The sequence below is a fragment of the Thunnus albacares genome, chromosome 17, assembly GCF_914725855.1.
Source record: "Thunnus albacares chromosome 17, fThuAlb1.1, whole genome shotgun sequence".
Lineage (NCBI taxonomy): Eukaryota > Metazoa > Chordata > Actinopteri > Scombriformes > Scombridae > Thunnus > Thunnus albacares.
The window spans coordinates 24,926,608-24,944,739 of record NC_058122.1 but is presented as its reverse complement, the minus strand read 5'-3'; the positions used below and the strand labels follow the sequence as shown (position 1 = coordinate 24,944,739).

At 37.8% G+C, this 18,132-nt stretch overlaps 1 protein-coding gene across 2 annotated transcripts; it reads right to left on the bottom strand.

Moving 5' to 3' along the window:
• Positions 1-3,433: 3,433 nt before the first annotated feature.
• On the bottom strand, positions 3,434-15,728 carry LOC122966124. Of its 2 annotated transcripts, XM_044330118.1 has the most exons (5): positions 15,507-15,728; positions 10,724-10,789; positions 6,816-7,412; positions 6,584-6,703; positions 3,434-5,199 (listed from the first exon to the last, which is right to left on the bottom strand). In XM_044330118.1, exons 2-5 carry the CDS (start codon positions 10,735-10,737, stop codon positions 4,176-4,178), a joined length of 1,755 nt encoding a protein of 584 aa, XP_044186053.1. In that variant the 5' UTR covers positions 10,738-10,789; positions 15,507-15,728; the 3' UTR covers positions 3,434-4,175. The 2 variants fall into 2 exon arrangements, with proteins under 2 accessions (XP_044186053.1, XP_044186052.1); XM_044330117.1 differs by lacking the exon at positions 15,507-15,728 and having other exon boundaries at positions 10,724-11,164.
• Between the last annotated feature and the right edge of the window lie 2,404 nt (positions 15,729-18,132).

The window sequence follows — 18,132 nt, the reverse complement described above, 5'->3', positions numbered from 1 at the left end:
GGATCCTTGACATTAAAAAGTGTGAGAACCACTGCATTGTAGTACAAGTGTTGCTGGAGTCTTGACCCCTTCATACTTCTTTCCTTCTTCATGCATCTTTGTTAGTCGGTGAAGTTGTGCCAGAAATCCCTTCTCTGCTTTTACTCAAACATTTTCTGCATTGCTGTGCCAAACTTTAACCTTAAAAGAGGTAAAAAAATAAGTGAAAAATGTTTTTAGGTGCCCTTTGATGTGTAAATAATAATAACAATTATTAATATCATTAATATTATAAATCTAAAAATGATTAATACAATAGAATATGTTACTAATATATTTGATAGTAATATAAAGTAATGATGTCCAAAACTTTTTTTTACTGCATGGTTCAGTAACAGTTCACATATTATAAGTCTTGTATAACACCACCATCTAGTGGTGAAAAGGCATCTTTACATCAAAACGTATCACTTTTTTTCCATTTTGAAAAATAGCAAAAAATATGAATTTATGATAATTACTAAAAACATTTTGAAATATGTTTAGATGATGCAATAGATTAAACACTGCTGTAAAACATGCTGGAGATAAGCTGGTAGAAACTTACATTAGATGACCTACAGTAGCCTTTATAAAAACATTGCAAATGTGCTGTGAACAGCGGTGTGTACGCAAGCTGTAGGAGGCAGGGCGGAATCAGTGTTGTTTCCATGGAAACGGGACATCCAGAAGATCTGTATTTGTTCCCAGCTGATCTCAGTTCACTCCTCACACAACTACACGTGGATAACACCTCTGACACATTAAACAGATCTCAGATCTGACTCCAGAGACAACAGAAGACAAATTAAACTGAAAAACAGCAAATTTAATGTTTGAATGCAAAACACTGTCCAGAAAATATCTTCTAAATATATTCTGTATTTTCTCCAGTGCTGTAGGCCTACACATGAATAAACTGGCATTATAAGATTTAGTTTAGTGGATTTATAAAAGTTCATCATTCAGACGCATTAAAATGTGTTAAATATTTCATACTTGTAAATATATAAACACGTGAATTAATTGATATAATGTAAATTCTGAATAATGTTTGTAATAACCTCCACATCACTTTGGCCAGAAGGGAAAGGAAAACATTATTTATTTGACCGACTGTTATGTTTTCACTGTTTCCATCCATGAAACTTTGACTCGGTTTGTGATTCTTTGCTGCTGTTCTGTCTTGTTGTTTTCTTACTTACACTTTCTTTTTCTGTGGCTACCAGTTTATGCTTAGTCTGTTTATCTTCTCCTTTTGTCTCAGTGTCTTCCTCTGTACAACCAAAATGAACAAGTAAACTTTCTATTCCTGGTTCAATGTTTAATAAAATGATTACACAGCATCTAAGTAAAAGTGTTTCATGGGTCAAAAAGTAGCTTAGACAGAAAACATGATCACTGTTATTAGTCTTTGGAGCCGTTTTTAACCAAACTAACATACCCAAACTCTTATTGGTGAAAGAACATGTCAACCAGTGCAGCAGTTTGACTCACTGACTTGTTTTTATAGTTTTGGACAACAGCAGAGGTCTACAGCACAGAGGAATATAGATAATAGATAATAATAGAAATAATAGATAAATATAGAAAGTCACCCGCGTTATCCTTTAATATAACAATCATTACTGTTTTCAAAATGCAGACATTTTACTTATTATCCCACTATTATTGATAGGATATGACCCTTATATAATGTGTTTATTGTGAGTAGATTAGCCTATTGTTACCCCGTATTACTGTGTTATTACTGAGATGATTATGTATTTTTTCTAATTTTCTACATTTACATTTACATCATGTCAGCTCAGCAGATCTCTTTTGATCCTGCTTAAGAACAAGTTGCAAGCTTGTCATGGTAGCTGTCTGACATTGGGATGCTGCTACACCACATGTATGACGTTTTGTTGCTTTTTGCTTGATTGGTTTAAATTATCACTGCAAATAAAGATTAACAGACTTTTCCCCACTTTTCTTCTATTTGAGGAGGTTTAGGCCACCTTGACTACCATGTGAAATTGTATTTCAGACTTACAGGAAATCAGCATCAGACCTCTGCAGGTCTGCTACACAGCTGTGAAGGAAGTTGTATACGTGCTGAGTGACTGGACATAATTTTGTGTAGGTTGTCACAAGAGGCCAAGTACAGTATGTTTATGTATAAAAGAAATTTGACTCCAGATTCCAGTGGCTCTCAATGTACAACAATGTTCAGGAGATACACATGGATATACAGCCAAAACAAGGACAACAAGCTGAACAGAGATATGTAAACATAAATGTATGACTATTATTTACAAGCCAGTAGGTGAAAAAAATAGATATATACATATAGAAACAACAAATGGACAACAACATACAGGTCTATATACAGGTTAACAGTTTCTGTAGATTGTCAACAAGTAGTGTAAAGGTGTGTAAGACTGCTGAAATAAATACTGAATGAAAAATAATTTACTTTTTATACGTATAGTAAGTAGTTATGTCCAGTATATGCAGGTGTACATGTCTGTGAACAGTGTATACAGCCTGCTTAAATATATATTTGACAGTGATGGATGACTGATTTAACTGTTCATCAGTGTGACGGCGAGAGGGAAGAAACTGTGTCTGGTGGTTTTGGTGTAACGTGGTCTGTAGCGCCTACCAGAGAGGAGAAGGTGGAACAGGTTATGTCCAGGGTGTGAGGGGTCTGCAGTGATTAATGATTATGAGTGACGTGTCTGTTAACACAAATGAGAAAAGTCTTCCCACCTCCTGTGTAGGTCCCGCAACTGGCCACATAAAATGAGCATCAGTATTGAGACACAGATCTGTGGTGTAGACTCACTATGCACCTTTCCATGTCAATTTGTCAAGTCCCCGTGTGAATACTGGTCACTAAAATAAGTTGCAATTTGTTCAACAGATAGCAAAGTCTGCATGCCAGAGTAAAAAACGTTCTCTGAAATTGCATGGCTCTATGCATATTCTGAAAACTCCACTTGTTTTGTAACCTAAAGTTGTTCTCTTCAGCAAACTGTCTTTCCAGTCAGTCTGCAAAGATTTGTTTCCATTGATGATACAAATCTTATAACTTCAAGTTAAAAATTGAATTCACTAATAAAAAATGTAAATACAGGATTGGTACCATGGTACAAGCAGTGACATCACAACCAGTTGGCAGCCAATCATGGTCCAGTATGCAACTTACACAGGTGTGATGTGGAAACTTGAAGCCTCCAGAGCACAAACACTGAGAATGGACTTTACAGTGAAGTAGGAGACATCTTGTGTCCAGTGGTTGAAGTCAAGTCAAAGTAGAGTACTTTAGTAATAAAACTTACCAAACTAAACTAAACTAAACAAGACTAAAAGTTTAAGACAAAGAGAAGAAAGAAAGTCAATCTGTGTCTTACATTTACATACATTTATTGAATACAGATCTTTTCTCAAGTCAGAATAACAAGATAGTAAAAATAGTGAAAACAGTGATATAGTTTCATTATAAAATCAAAACATTACAAAAATAAGACACTGCAAAGACAAAAGCAGGTATCTCCATGGACACCACATCTTTGAAAACTGCCTCCATTTCATGAAACAATAGATTAGATCCAACTTTGTCATTGTTCAGAGTACGGGTACAAAGCCAATGAAATGCAGTTAGCATCCAACCAGAAGTGCAAAAATACAGTATTATTTACAGATGAGTGCAGGAAAGTAAGTGCTACAGCATAAGTGATGCTATATCTTCAGAGATAGTTAAGTAAATATCACAAAAAAAACAACATCAAAACACATTTATTTTGGCTGCTTGGTGTCTGATAAATGAAGCAGAAAAGGCACCTAGCATTATTCTAATACAATCTAATTTAAGTATTGTGCTCTGTTATTAAAACATACACTGAAGCATTGGACATGGTAGAAAATGACAACTCTTGCGTTAAAAGTAGTTTTCTTATTTTTCACATACTATTCTATGTCAAATGTATCACTGAATGGCAGATGTAATGCATTATGTGTTTAAACAAGCTTCAAAGTTGGCAAAAGGTATATAAATCCAGTCAAAAATCATACACTCAATACATCAGTTCATGTCATTAGAAATGCAGCTAATTAAGAATTGCTCAAAGACTTAAATGATGTTCAACACTGATCAAAGATTTCCAGCTGTTCTACTGTATTACACAAGACTGTTTTTCTTTCACTTTTTCATCCACTTCGTCAGATGGAAATTCCATTTCTGTTTCTTTATCTTTCTTGATCTCCATCTCTGGCTCAAATGGTGTCTCCAGGATAACTTGTTTTTTCTCTGATGTCAGCAGACCCTGACACAGCGAATCGCGAGTTTTCTTCCATGAGTCCATCTCTGAGCTCCAAAGTGCAGCTCTGGCTCTAATGAACTGTGAGACTTCGGTCTCGTTGCCTTTGGCCAGACTGATGCTGTCTTTACAGATGAAGAAGATGTCCATGCCAACGAAAAGAGCATTGAGTGCAATGAGACCAGCCCTGGCTGACTTGGTGAGAGCAAGGGGCCCTTTGACTGCTGCCTGACCAATATCTGGGATATCTGACGCCACTCTGGGTACATTACGTAATGCTTTACCTTCCTGGGCCACCACCTTACCAGCACCTACAATCAGCTCCTCACTTTTCAACATCTTAACAGCAGAGGCAGCATCAGCAAGTGAATCTATGCTTTTTCCAACAAGACCAACTTTACAAAGCACCTTGCTTACTCCCACAGCCACATCTATCTGACTTGCTTCCCTGTTGGTGACCTCGTCCAGACAATCCTGGAGACTCTGCACATCCTCCATGAAGCTCTGGAAGGCTTCACTGGCTTTCTTTTGATATGTGCGGTTGACTCCAATCTCTGTGGCTGTGGTGACAGCGCTGTTAACTCCACTGGTAATTCCCAGCCCCACCCCAGTCATTGTCAGAGCAAGAGACACTCCAGCTGTTACAGGAATTAATGCCAAACCAATGATGGAAAGAACACCTCCAACCGCGCCAACCGAGCTTCCTGCCACGCTGGAGATCTTTGCCCCTTTATTCATCCTGTCTAGCTGAACAGCAATCTCCTCCAGGTCATTTAGAAACTGCAGCATCCTGGGCTGTCGTTCATCAAACTCACTGATGAAGTGACGACATGATTCCTCCTCGAACAAGAACACCATCCGGAAGTGCTGGTCCATCCTGATGAAGAGAAAAGAAAAAAGAATATATAAGAAGATTTCACATCTCAAAAGTCTGAATGAAAATTAGCTTTAAAAGGACGGGTTCACAATTTTTTACGTCCCTTAAAATAACAGTCAGGTGCCCAAATGAACATTGAAATAGGTTTCTCTGGCCATAATCATTTCTCCTGACCATACTGGCCATTAGAAGATCCCTTCATAATGCACTTACAATGTAAGTGAAAATCCACAAGCATTCTTCTATGCAAAAACAAAAGTTTATCTCAGTGGGAATTTGATGCTAAAAAGACTGTAAATGTAGATATCCACTTGATAAGACTAACTCAGACTGCTGAAGCCTCATATAAGCTTCAGATCAACTTTTAAATGCATTTTTGAACAAAGTGACTGTGTGGACACACTGTGGATTTAGACCTAATCACCGAAGTCATTAGACGACACTGTCTGGGGACCATGAATGTTTTACAGCAAAGTTTATGGCAATCCATCCAATAGTTGTTGACATATTTCAATCTGAACCAAAGTGGTACATTGACAGTCCGACAGACTGACATTAATATCCACTGCGCTGTTGCCACAAGCATATCTAATAAAATCAAGACAGAGATTGATTTATAGCATTGCTTGGACTGTGACCTTTCTGCAGAGTAGGATGCCATCAAGCAAGCAAACACATACTTTTGCACTATACACCTATTTTTGCAGTATTTATCAAACAGTCTTTTGAGGATCATTCATGCTGATTAAATTTACATTATTGTAACTACAGACACTGTGCACAACCGTGCTAACATAATATTTGGGGACAAAACAAACTACAACTACATCAGCTTGAGGCTGAAGCCAATGTGGAAGCACATGCAGTGCAACGCCAGTGATGGCCGTTAAATGCTGGCTCCAATTGACTCCCATTCCAGAAGTGTCAACTTCTCTGTAGAAATACAGAGTCAATCATTGTTTTCATCAAAGTCACAATAATTGCTTGATTCAGACCTTTTTATGAATGTGCTGGCAGTCATTTTGGAAATTATTGCTCCGTTAACAAGATTTGAAGAGATATAGGAGCCTAGCTTTAGTGTCTGCTGTGTGGGCGTTGATCGACAGCTATGACTGACATTTGGCTCACCTGCTGCTCTCCCGGCTCCAGGATTCACACTCAGTCTGACTATTGTCGCAATATTTCAGTAAGTTTGATGTTACTTGATTATGATACCTGCCCTGTTAGCTACTTTAACTAAATTGTGCTAGTGTTAACCCAAGTGTGCACCATTCAGTGTTGCGACAGGGCTTCACACTGGCTCCAATGAAAACCAATAGGTGACATCACACCTCGCTACGCCCATCTTTCTATACTGTGGGTCAAACACAGGAGCATTGCTTACCTGATTTCCTCAAGCTGATTAATGTGACAAAGCATCCTTCGTATGTCATCTTCAGACATATTCACATCGAGGTCTACCACAGTATTCATAGCCATCTTCAGGGAAAACTCACTGAAACAGCTGTGAACGACACAGTTCCACTTACTTTCTACAATAGATATTGTTTCTTTTCCAAATCTGTATATTATTTTAAAGAACAGAATGTGCTGTTGAAAATGAAGTGTCAGTTTACCTTTTCTCTAATGTGTCACAGATCTTCTGGGTGGTCTGGATGTATCTGTCCAACTGATATGCGAACACTTCCACATTCTGAAGTTTGGGAAGGAAGAAGATGCTTGCATCTCTTTTAAACTGGAGGAGGAGTGGGCAGACCCGCCGTGCAGCAATGATGCCAACCTGAACAGTGTCAGGGCTGATCTCTTGGGGCAGATGCGACACCCGGTTCTCCTCATTAAACACATGCAGCGAGGTGACCGCCAGCCTCTCCACTGCATCCAGGAAGCAGTCGAGCTTCTCCAGGCCTCCCAGAGTGTCCTTCAGCACAGCAGCCAGCTCCTGCTCCAGCTCTTCACGCCGGCTGTCTGCAGTCACATGGGTCACCTTGCTCTTCATATATTCCAGAAAAGCATTGCCTCTGTTCTCTGACTGGGTAACATGGCTGATGCTCAGGTCAATTTTGTCAGCTCTGATTTTAATGTCCATAATCATGTTTAACTCTGTTTCCCTCCCAAGCATCCATTTAGAGATCTTCTCACAGAATCCTCTCACTGTGTCAATGCAGATAAGGGTATCTGTAGTGTACTGGCACAAGGCCTCCTGTAGTTCCTCTCTGTAAAACAAAACAACATCCAGTGTGTGAGATTTCAAAATAAATTCAAACAATCAACAGGACTGTTAATGTGGAGTAAACCAAACAGCTCCACATTTGCTCTGTGCCAGTACAGGAGAAAGATCTGGCAGAATCTACCATTCTGCATTTGCTGACAAAAAATATTCAGCACTGAAAATTGCCTGACAGTTTTTTTTAATCCAAAGTCTTAACTGTTGGTTCTCACTACCTGAGCACACAGCTCTGAAGTAGTCCTAACACTCCAACGGAGTAAAAAACAATAAAACAATAAAATGTTTCTATGTCAAAATTGCTATAATTCCCCAGGGGTGTACCACAGGGATCTGCACTGGATCCTCTAATGTTTATGATTAACACTAATAACATTAGTTGTCAACTTTGAGTCTCAGTTTTATGCTGATGTCATCATTATATATTGTTCTAAAATGTACTGTACATGTTTATGACACTCAGCTGCAGTTAGTAAAGGTCTATTTATGGTCGATCAAAACTGGTTCTTACGACAAATGTGTTGTAGCAACAGGCAGACCGTCACGGAGAGGGAAGGGGGATGGAGGCAACGCAATATTAAAATACAGGGATAACAGCGCACATTTTCAGACAGTCTCTCTTGTAAGACATTCATAGTGTTGCACTCGACTGTTCGCATGAAGAGTGACAGAAATAGTTGTGTCATGAATGAAAAAGGAGAGCTAGAGAGATTAATAGTAAGTAAAGTAAGTAAAATTTAGTTATATAGAGCTTTCTATAGACATTAGTCACAAAATGATTTACATTAGCATGATGCAACAAAGAAAGAAATAACAGATGAGGTGACCACCCAAGTCACTTGATTAAAAAGTGCGAAATAGACAAACACAGTACAATAAAAACCACAGTCTGCAGTATAAAATACACAATAAAAACATAAAAACGCCAACTTGTTTCTTACAGGTTACCCAATTTTGGATCGTCTGCAGACGATCAAGGGCAGAGATACTAAGAGAGGAGAATAGTATGTCACAGTAGTCAATGCAAGAAGAGATAAAGGCATATATAAGCATTTCTAGTTCAACAGATCTCAATTTACTGATATTTCTTAAGTGGAAAAAACAAGATCTGGTCAGCTGCTTTATATGGGTGTCGAACAACGAGGATTGATCAAATATTTCCCCTAAATTGCGCAGGTTGGAGTGGGCAGCGGAGGAAAGAGGCTCAATACTTTTTATAATCACAGGGGCAACCTTTTCTGGGGCAAAAACCAGAACCTCTGTCTTGTCAGCACTGAGCTGCTGAAAATATTCTGCCCTCCAGTCCAACCTTTACTCTCAGCTGAGCTTTTAATGTTCTTAAATGACAGAAATAATCAATTCAGTTCTGAGCCAGAATTTTTGTTAGCTGATAATAATGCCCATAGCAGGAAAAGTTCACACTTAACACAAATACACATATAGACACATACACTTTATTTATACACTTTTTTACTTGCTTGTGAAATAATGTATTATTTTACCTCTTCAGGCCCCAATATAACCAGTGCCAATGGGTCACAAGTAGAGATTGCTTTGTTTTAAGGGTCACAAGCCAAAAAGGTTGAGAACAACTTTTCTACATAATAATAGGCCTTTTTCATGGAGGATATTTTGACATGTAAATGACATGTAAATAATAAAATGAATGATGACTAAATTCAATGTAACTGCAGTGTCAAGATCCTGGTATTGTCACAGTCACAGTTTACTGGGGCTTCAGTAACATCTGTAACACGTGTGCTTTTCTTACCGTGACAAATACAAATGTCTGCTGTGAAAAAGGCCTACAAAGGGTGTATCACTGTTTTTTGTCTGCTGTTGCATTCACACAAATACACCAGCAGATGCGTCCTGGACGCCCACTCAACCAACATCCTCTATTTTCTGTCAGACTAGGCAGGGAATTGAATTGCTGCCTCCAGGTCCAAAGCTGTTCAACTTGTTTGATAACAGGATGAACAAATAATTAATTTGTTTTTCATGTGAATTAAAAAACCGTAATCCACCTCCCGTTTTTTCCTGTTTTTCCCGTTCCCTTAACCGGTTTTCTCTCTCTCTCTCCTTCCCTCTCAGTTCTCTCGCCGGATAATAACAAACGAATTTGGTGTTTGCGAATGGAAATGATGTCCGTGTTTATTTGCATATAGAGCGGGGAGATCTGATCACAGGTGGTCACTCAAGATGAATGTGGAGACGCATGTTAATGCCAGGTGTAAACAGACGTACTTAAAGCTGTCCAATTGTGATCGGATCACCCGAGACGGATGTTAATACCAGGTGTAAACAGGTGAACAGCTGTGAAAAAGGCCTACAAAGGGTGTTTTTTTTTTTTTGGTTTGCTGTTGCATTCACACTTATACACCAGCAGATGTCGCCAGATCACACATGGTTTCACAGTGAGTCACTGTTTAAAGCAACTGAATTCAAGGTTTCAGAAAACTTCATTTTTGCCATCATTACGCAGTATTTTACTCATTCTTTGGGCATAATTATTTGCAGTATAGTATATTTTAAACTGTATGATTAATTTACAATGATGATTAATACAACAATGATTAATACAATGTTTAAAAGACATTATATATTTCTATATTTACTACCCATATGGGTCAGGTATGTGAGTGTGCACTGAGGGTTAAAAAAAACAGTAATATTGGATTTTTCTTAACATCTTTATAAATATTTTAACAAGTTATTAGTTATTATTATTTAGTAACACTTTGTTTTACAGGTCCTTTAATTTATATTAATTTCTTTTAAATTTTTGGAGTAATTTGCAAATATTAAACAGTTAACCTTTAGGCCACTTTGCAGAAAAGTGTCCTAAAACTGGCGACAAATTATAAGAAAAAACTGAAGAAAGCGTGAAGTTGGTTGAGATGGTAAGTGCCTTGGCATTTTAAACATGTCCTGGAAATTAGTAGAAAAGAAAGAGATGTGTAAAATAAAAAGTGAAAGTAAAAGTGCTACTGAAATTGTTGACAGACCCTCACTAATATACAGTTTTTAAGAAACAACTTAATATGCTATCATAAGACACACAAACTTAAGCCTTTTTTTGCAAATTAACATATGAACCAAACTATAAACCAAATTTGAACCAAACTGCATCACCAATTTTGTAAAATGTCCTAAAAATAACCGTTACATACCTGCAAATTACATAGAAATTTTCCAGGAAAACATACTTCCACCATTTTGACACTTTGTTGTTAAAGTATTAAAAGCCTTTCCCTCATTTTCTGTGCAGTAGCAGCAACTTAGAGATTCGAACTTTACCTTGGCGCAGCCATTTTTCTTGTCTCAGTGTGCTGTTTCCTTGTTAGAGCCTCACCATCGTATTACCTGCATGGATAAAAAATAAATAAATAAGGATTGTGATCGTTTACTGTGCTGGAGATCACAACGCATGAGTTGAGTCCACTGAATCTGTTGAAATGATTAAATCACCTGGTTAGTAATTATGCAAGGCAAAATTTCCATGGGTGTGACTCAACTGTTACTTTCGTTTTCCTTACTTCACATCAACAAGTTAAAACATGCCCGTTTCTGCACGTAACTCATTCAGGACTTATCAGTCAGTTGATTTTATTTAGGAAGCTGAAACTGTGTGTGATATCGATTAAAGTTTAAAGTCCAGGCAGCAGCACACTTTCACCTGACAAATGCTTACCTGATGCTGCCTTCAAGTGCTGTCGGGAAAGCACAAATTACTTAATGATATAACCCAAAGCAATAATAAATATAATTGAAATCTCCCCATAAGTATCCTGTGTATGTGTTCTTTGTGGTGTGTTGTACGCCTAAACAGACACTGCTGAAGGCCATGATCCAAAACGCGCTTGTTCTTTATAGCACTGGTTCTCAAAGTGGGGTCTGGGGACCTCCAGGGATCCTTGAGAGGGTTTCAGGGGTTCCCCAGCAAAAAGGGGAATAACTTCTTTTCACTGTAATTCCATCCATAAGTAACACAACGACTGTTTTGGTCATGGGTTTCATACGCTTTCTTTAATAAAACATCTAAAAGTAAACATCTAATCAGATGGGGGTCTGTGGTCTAATTTGTGTCAGTTTAGGGATCCTTGATGTGAAAAAGTTTGGAGTCTTGATCCCTTCATATTTCTTTCCTTTTTCATGCATCTTTGTTAATAGGTGAAGTTCCCTACTCTGCTTTTACTTATACATTTTCTGCATTGCTGTGCCAAACTTTAACCTTAAAAGAGGTTGAAATAATAATTAATTAAATAATAATTGAAAAAAAAAAAATCTAAAAGCTTATAGTACAATAGTATATGTTCAGAACTGTTCAGCAACAGATCACATATCATAAATCTTGTACAATAACACCATCTAGTGGTGGAAAGGCATCTTTACATCAAAACTTATCTCCTTTTTCCTTTTTGCAAAAAAGAAAAAATATGAATTTATGATAATTACTAAAAGAGATTCTGAAATATGTTCAGATGATATAATAGATTACTCACTGATGTGAACCCTGCTGGAGATAAGCTGGTAGAAACTTAAATTAGATGACCTACAGTAGCCTTCATAAAAGCACTGCAAATGTGCTGTGAACAGCGGTGTGTACACACAGGCTGTAGGAGGCAGGGCAGAATCAGTGGTTTCCATGGAAACGAGACATCCAGAACATCTGTATTTGTTCCCTGCTGATCTCAGTTCACTCCTCACACAACTACACGTGGATGACACCTCTGACACATTAAACACATCTCAGATCTGACTCCAGAGACAACAGAAGACAAAATAATTGTGAACTGAAAAACAGAAAATTTAAGGTTTTGAACGCAAAACACTGTCCAGAAAATATCTTCTAATTATTTTCTGGGTTTTCTCCAGTGCTGTAGGCCTACACATGAATAAACTCACATTATGGGATTTAGTTTAATGGATTTATAAAGCTTCATCATACAGACACATTGAGACATAAACAGAGTGAAAGACATTTTTAATGCTGACAGTCTTACTGTAAGTAAAGTAGAGACATAAAGATAGTGGTCATTTAGTTTTTCATGCTCTCTGCATTTATTTATCTCATTTATTTTAGAAGAGGAATAAATTAAAAAACATTTTATGAATCTGAATATAAGGAAAACAATACATCTGTATTCAAGAGGATTTACTTTTTAAACTGTAATATAATTTATTGAGAATGGGTAACGTTTTAAATCTTTATTTCTCAAACACATCTGTAGTAAAAACATGGAACTACTGTATTAACATTTTGTAAAATTAGCTGCTTTGAGCAGTCTTGTCTTGCAAGAAGCAAGATTGTTGAAATAAAAAGGAGAATTCTTTTGGCTATGAGTTTGTAAATGTTAACGGCCTCGTTATGGTCAATTGGGACGTCCTTCTCAATGGACAACAGCAGAAGATCGGACAGCTTTTCTTCTCCACATCTGTTTCTAAGCTTTTTATTCACATCCTTATATACATTATTCTAACAGTAATATATATAGACAGTAGCTCATTGGGCAATATTGCATGATATTTATCTAAAAACTGGAACATTTAGTTGGAGGACGCCCAGATGAAAAAAAGCTGGTTTGACAAGTCTCAGACAGAAGGTGTGGAAAGCTTTGGGAAAAACAGGCTGTAATAGTTCATTGGGCCATATTGCATGATATCGCCCCCTGAGCTAATATAATGCATTTATCGAAAAGCTGGGGATTGTGCATCTAGTGGGAGGAGGCCAAGATTAAAACAAGTGTCTCAGATTAAATAAATTATAGAAAAAATGCTGTAACACCTTATTAGTCCATATTTCATGGTTTTAATCTATAAAAATAGGGAATGTGCGCGCAGTAGGTGGACTCAGAGATGAACAATAAAGCTAGTTTGAAATATAAATGTACTTTACAGACAGTCCCTAACTTCAGCCTGTTATTTTCCTTGTATCAGTTTTATTCTTTAATGCACAACAAATCTGGTGAGGATTGATGATCTCACTCAACAATTATTGAGGGTTAACAAGGTCGAATGTCTTAATATCCAACATCAAAACCGCTATATGATGTTTACTGTGCAACCAGTGGTGTGTAGAGTACTGAAATGTTCTTACACGAGTAAAAGTACAATTACTCCCATAAAAAATACTCAAATCAAAGTAAAAAATTACCATTTCACAAACCTACTCAACTAAAAGTATAAAAGTACTTGGTCAATAAACTACTCCAAGTACAAGTTACCTCGTGTTTAATATTGTTTAGTGTGTCAGTTTATGCAAGTACAAGCCACATCTCAAGTCTTTGATGAAGAGTGTGAGTCAAGTCTCTTTTTGGAATAATAAGTGTTAATCCACTGTGCAACATGGTTATTTCTAGGGAATGCACTTTGCTTTACATGTTAATTATCTGTAATTTAGCTATTACTTTTGTTTTTATTTATTTTACTTCATTTTTTAAAAATCTATATGAAGGTATCGCTTTAAAATATCATACATGCTAGCTGTCTAGCCTGCTATTGTTGCCTGTATGTGTTGTTATCTGTATATGGACATGTAGCCAACTAAACCACTTGCTTTGATATGAAGGGCGCTACTTATGATTTGCCTCCTCCAATAGCACAGGCACTCAAAACAATATGATTATTCCTAAAGCATAATCTTTACAGTGTAAAGACTCATTGTGGTCATAACATGGGAGCGGCGCATTGTTGAGGCGCGTGCGTCACGCGGAAACCCCAACAGGACTGTTTCATCCGCCCATATTTGCTCTCTGCCTATGTGTGTTTCCTGAGTAGATAACAACTGGAAGCCCGCTGAGTGAAAGCCAAGCTGAGTTTCACCGGTCACATTCTTTTTAATGAATTCACCATCATTCATCTCTATAAAACAAATAACAACTAATGCGAATTAGAGAAAAGAAATAGATTAACGAGAGGATTCTGTTAATACATCAGAATCATACAGTGATCGTCTGATTTAGATGTTTATTCAGTGTGAAGCCTACATCTGTTCTGCATAGACTTTTTTTTTAATACGCCCTTCAAAGAAAGTGAAAGTATTTCTACCGACTTGTGAAAAGGGTTGCAGGGTGCACAGTGGCACAATGTGTAGTTACTGGATTTGAATAACTGTTACATTCGTAAAACAACCAAACTTTAAATTGAAAAGTTATTTGCCTGATTTTCTCTTTTTTTTTTTTTTTGCATTTGTCCAGCTCATTGATATCTGGCACAAAGCAAAGGAGACAAGTTAAAGCTCTGCTGCGTAACCCGAGCGCACACAGCTTGGATGACAACTTATTTCAGTTAATGTAATAAAATGCATAATAGATTCATAGTAGATACAACTACAGACTAGTTGTAACGACGGTATAAATGGCAAATGGAGTGAAGTTAAAAGTAGATTACTGGCCTAAAATATACTAAAGTAGAAAGTAAAAGTGCCGTTTAAAAGAGAACGTGAAAAGTTACTAAAAAGGTCCTTAAAAAGGTCCTAAAAAAACACTTTTTTTAATCATTTGCGTTACTTGTAACGAGTTACTACCCAGCCCAGTGTGCAACATATTAAAACCAGTACAGGCCTACTGGTGCGGTAAAAGACGGCGCTCTTTGTGGCAAAGATTGAAATAAAACACTATTTATGGCGTTTAAAGGATCATATTGACATTTGAAATAATAGTAGCCTAATTTTTTTGGTGAAACAAACAAACAAACAAACAAACAAACAAGGAAAGAAAAGAAAGCAGGGAATTGGAAAGAGAGGGCGCAGTTTGAGTTGATCATTCTCTAGTTTTCCTGTTAGAAACAGAAATAAAACAAAAAAGATAACATGAAAAAGTTATAAAATGCAAAGACTCACTCTCTCCCTCACACACACACACACACGCACACACACACACACACACACACACACACACACACACACAAAGCAGCATGTGATTGTTTGTGTCCTGCTGCCACATCCGCTGCTCAGTGTCCGTACACCACCTGTAACTGTAAACAAACCAACACACTGACACTGACTGACACTGACATCACACACTCAGCTGATAACCACGTGACAGTGTGGACAGATGTAAATATCTGGGAGTTTACAAACCTGCGTTGTTTTTAGTTCAGTTGTTTCAGACTCTGATTCGTTTCCCCCGTTGCAAAGCTTCATCAGAGCAGGTCTGAACACACCGGTGAGGTCCAAACAAGACAACCGTACTGAGACACCGATGACGTGGTCTGGGTCCGGTCGGTCCGGTCACGTCAACGATGTTCCACTAACAGTTTCTATTCTGCAACTTTGGGTTTTATAAATTCTTCATCGTCGTCTTCGTGTTTATTGGCGGATCGCAGCGTAAAAGCTGCACAGCGCCTCCTGCTGCATCGGAGTATGTAGAGTTGTGACATGACAGGTGTTTTACAATTGTTAACATGCATTTCTCAATACTGAGCAGTGGTGGAAAGTAACTAAGTATATTTACTCAAGTACTGTACTTAAGTACAATTTTGAGGTACTTGTACTTTACTTGAGTATTTATATTTGATGCTACTTTATACTTCCACTCCACTCCACTTCAGAGGGAAGTATTCTACTTTCTACTCCACTACATTTATTAAACAGCTTTAGTTACTTTTCAGATGAAGATTTGACACAATGGATAATATAACAAGCTTTTAAAATACAACACATTGTTAAAGATGAAACCAGTGGTTTCCAACCTTTTTGTCTTTTGACGTCTTACAAAAAGCAGTGTGTAGTCGGGGTCACATTTCACATGTCTATGAGTTGTTAACAGCTCCACCAAATAGTGATTTTTCCCTCTAAACTTCTCACATGCTTTCATTTCAATAAATGTTCAAATGATCCAATATTTCAGCAAAAATCAAAGATTAGAGAAAAAGTCCAGAAACTGGAAACAGATTTGTGTATCAGAACTTTGTTTTTTCTTCTTTCCTCTCCCATTAATCATCTTATGACCTCTCAGATTTATCTGCTGACCCTTTGGAGAGGCCCCGACCTCTAGGTTGGGAACCACTGGACTAAACCAGCTAACTGTATATAAAGTAGTTGAAACTAGCTCCACCTCCAGCAGCTACAACAGTAACATGCTGCTCTAACACTGATGCTTCACTATTAATAATCTAATGATGTCATATATAATAATATATCAGTCAGAGGGACCAAACCACTACTTTTACTGCAATACTTTAACTACATCAAGCTCATAATACTTGCTGTATTGATACTTTTACTTAAGTAAAGGATCAGAATACTATTATTCCACCACTGATACTGAGTTCACTTTTACAAAACTCTTCCACACAGTCAGCACAACAGAAGTCAATGTGAACTAAACTTTGAAGAAGTTTAGTCTCCACAGTTTAATTTATTATTTTGCATGAAAACCATCAAATGTAAGAGCACAAAATGAGATAACTAACAACGGTTAAACTCTATGTGTAATGTGAGTACTGCAAAACAACATGGTGCTCAGCTGACTTTCCATCAATAAATAAAGGTTGAGAGAATACTAATGTCCTCTACGGCATTGCAGCACAAACTGCAGCGTTACTGCAGCGACCTGAGGCCAGGTGAGCATCTTTCACTGAGGTGAGATGGAGGTGGACGCCCCGTGAATTTCACACTGAGACTTTTGGACAAGCACCCAGGGACACTGTACCTGGACTGAACCCAGAGGCCGTCATACATATGGAGCAGCGGCAGCAGCATGTATGGTGCTGGGAGCTGAGCGAAGGGCAGTGTGTGTGTGTGTGTATGAGAGAGAGTGTGTGTGTGTGTGTTAGAGAGAGAGAGGGGGTTGGCAGTGCAGGGACAGCCATGTCAAAACGCTCACTCAGCTGCATTCGGCTCAGCGCAGGCACCCGGGGATCAGGGTGGAAACGCTGCTGACATGGCAGTGTCCTCACACGCAACATAGCAGCAAAACATCGACAGAACACACAGTAACACAGCAGAACACACAGTAACACCGCGTGAGTACTACTGCACATCTGAAAAAAAAACTGGTATAAAGCCTCCTGTGTCTCCAGAGGGAGCTGCTGTGTGAAATCTGATAAATTGCCTTAAGTGATGTCACTCGAGTCAGCGTCGGCTGGGGCTGAAGACTACAAGTTTTTAAAATGAAAATGAATCTGGAGGCGTGGAGTTAGAAAGAAGTGAGGTTAGCAGACCTTTATAGCTGCTCCTCATCTCTGCTGGAGGCTCCAAGCTACATTAGCCGCTACTAGCATAACACACCCAAATCTGTACAGTCGAGTGAATCGAGTCATTATGCATTGTGGGTAATGTAGATTTAATGTAGGTGCCAGATTTTGACAAGAAAGAATAATGTGTGAAACAAAAAGGATGATATCTCTGGTTCTGCTGCATCAATTTTCGTGAAATGTACCAAATTTGACTGTAATTGTCCAAAAATGTATTGTTTTGGGTCTCTTTTTGTTGTTTTTGTTGTGTATCAGTTTTATCATAAGCTTTTTTTTACCCTGAAAGTTACAAAAGTGTGTGAGAAATATATTTTAAGTATGCAAATAGTCCAACTAAAAAAATAATGAAGATCACGTTCGTTGCCAGCTTAAATTCCAAAAAACATATATATTACGTATCGTTAAAAACCTTCTAACTACTCGCTGTGCAATGTAAAGTTTGCCTTCCTGGTTTTGCCTTTTTAGAGGGAAGAAATGTTTTTAACCCTGGAGACCAGAGGACCCTTGGG

Excerpts from the sequence above, each read along its gene's own strand:
- LOC122966124 (XM_044330118.1), bottom strand. Across the intron at positions 6,704-6,815 it reads TGTGACACATTAGAGAAAAG|CTGTTTCAGTGAGTTTTCCC; the intron begins GTAAACTGACAC and ends TGTCGTTCACAG. Across the intron at positions 5,200-6,583 it reads AATCAGCTTGAGGAAATCAG|GATGGACCAGCACTTCCGGA; the intron begins GTAAGCAATGCT and ends TCTCTTCATCAG.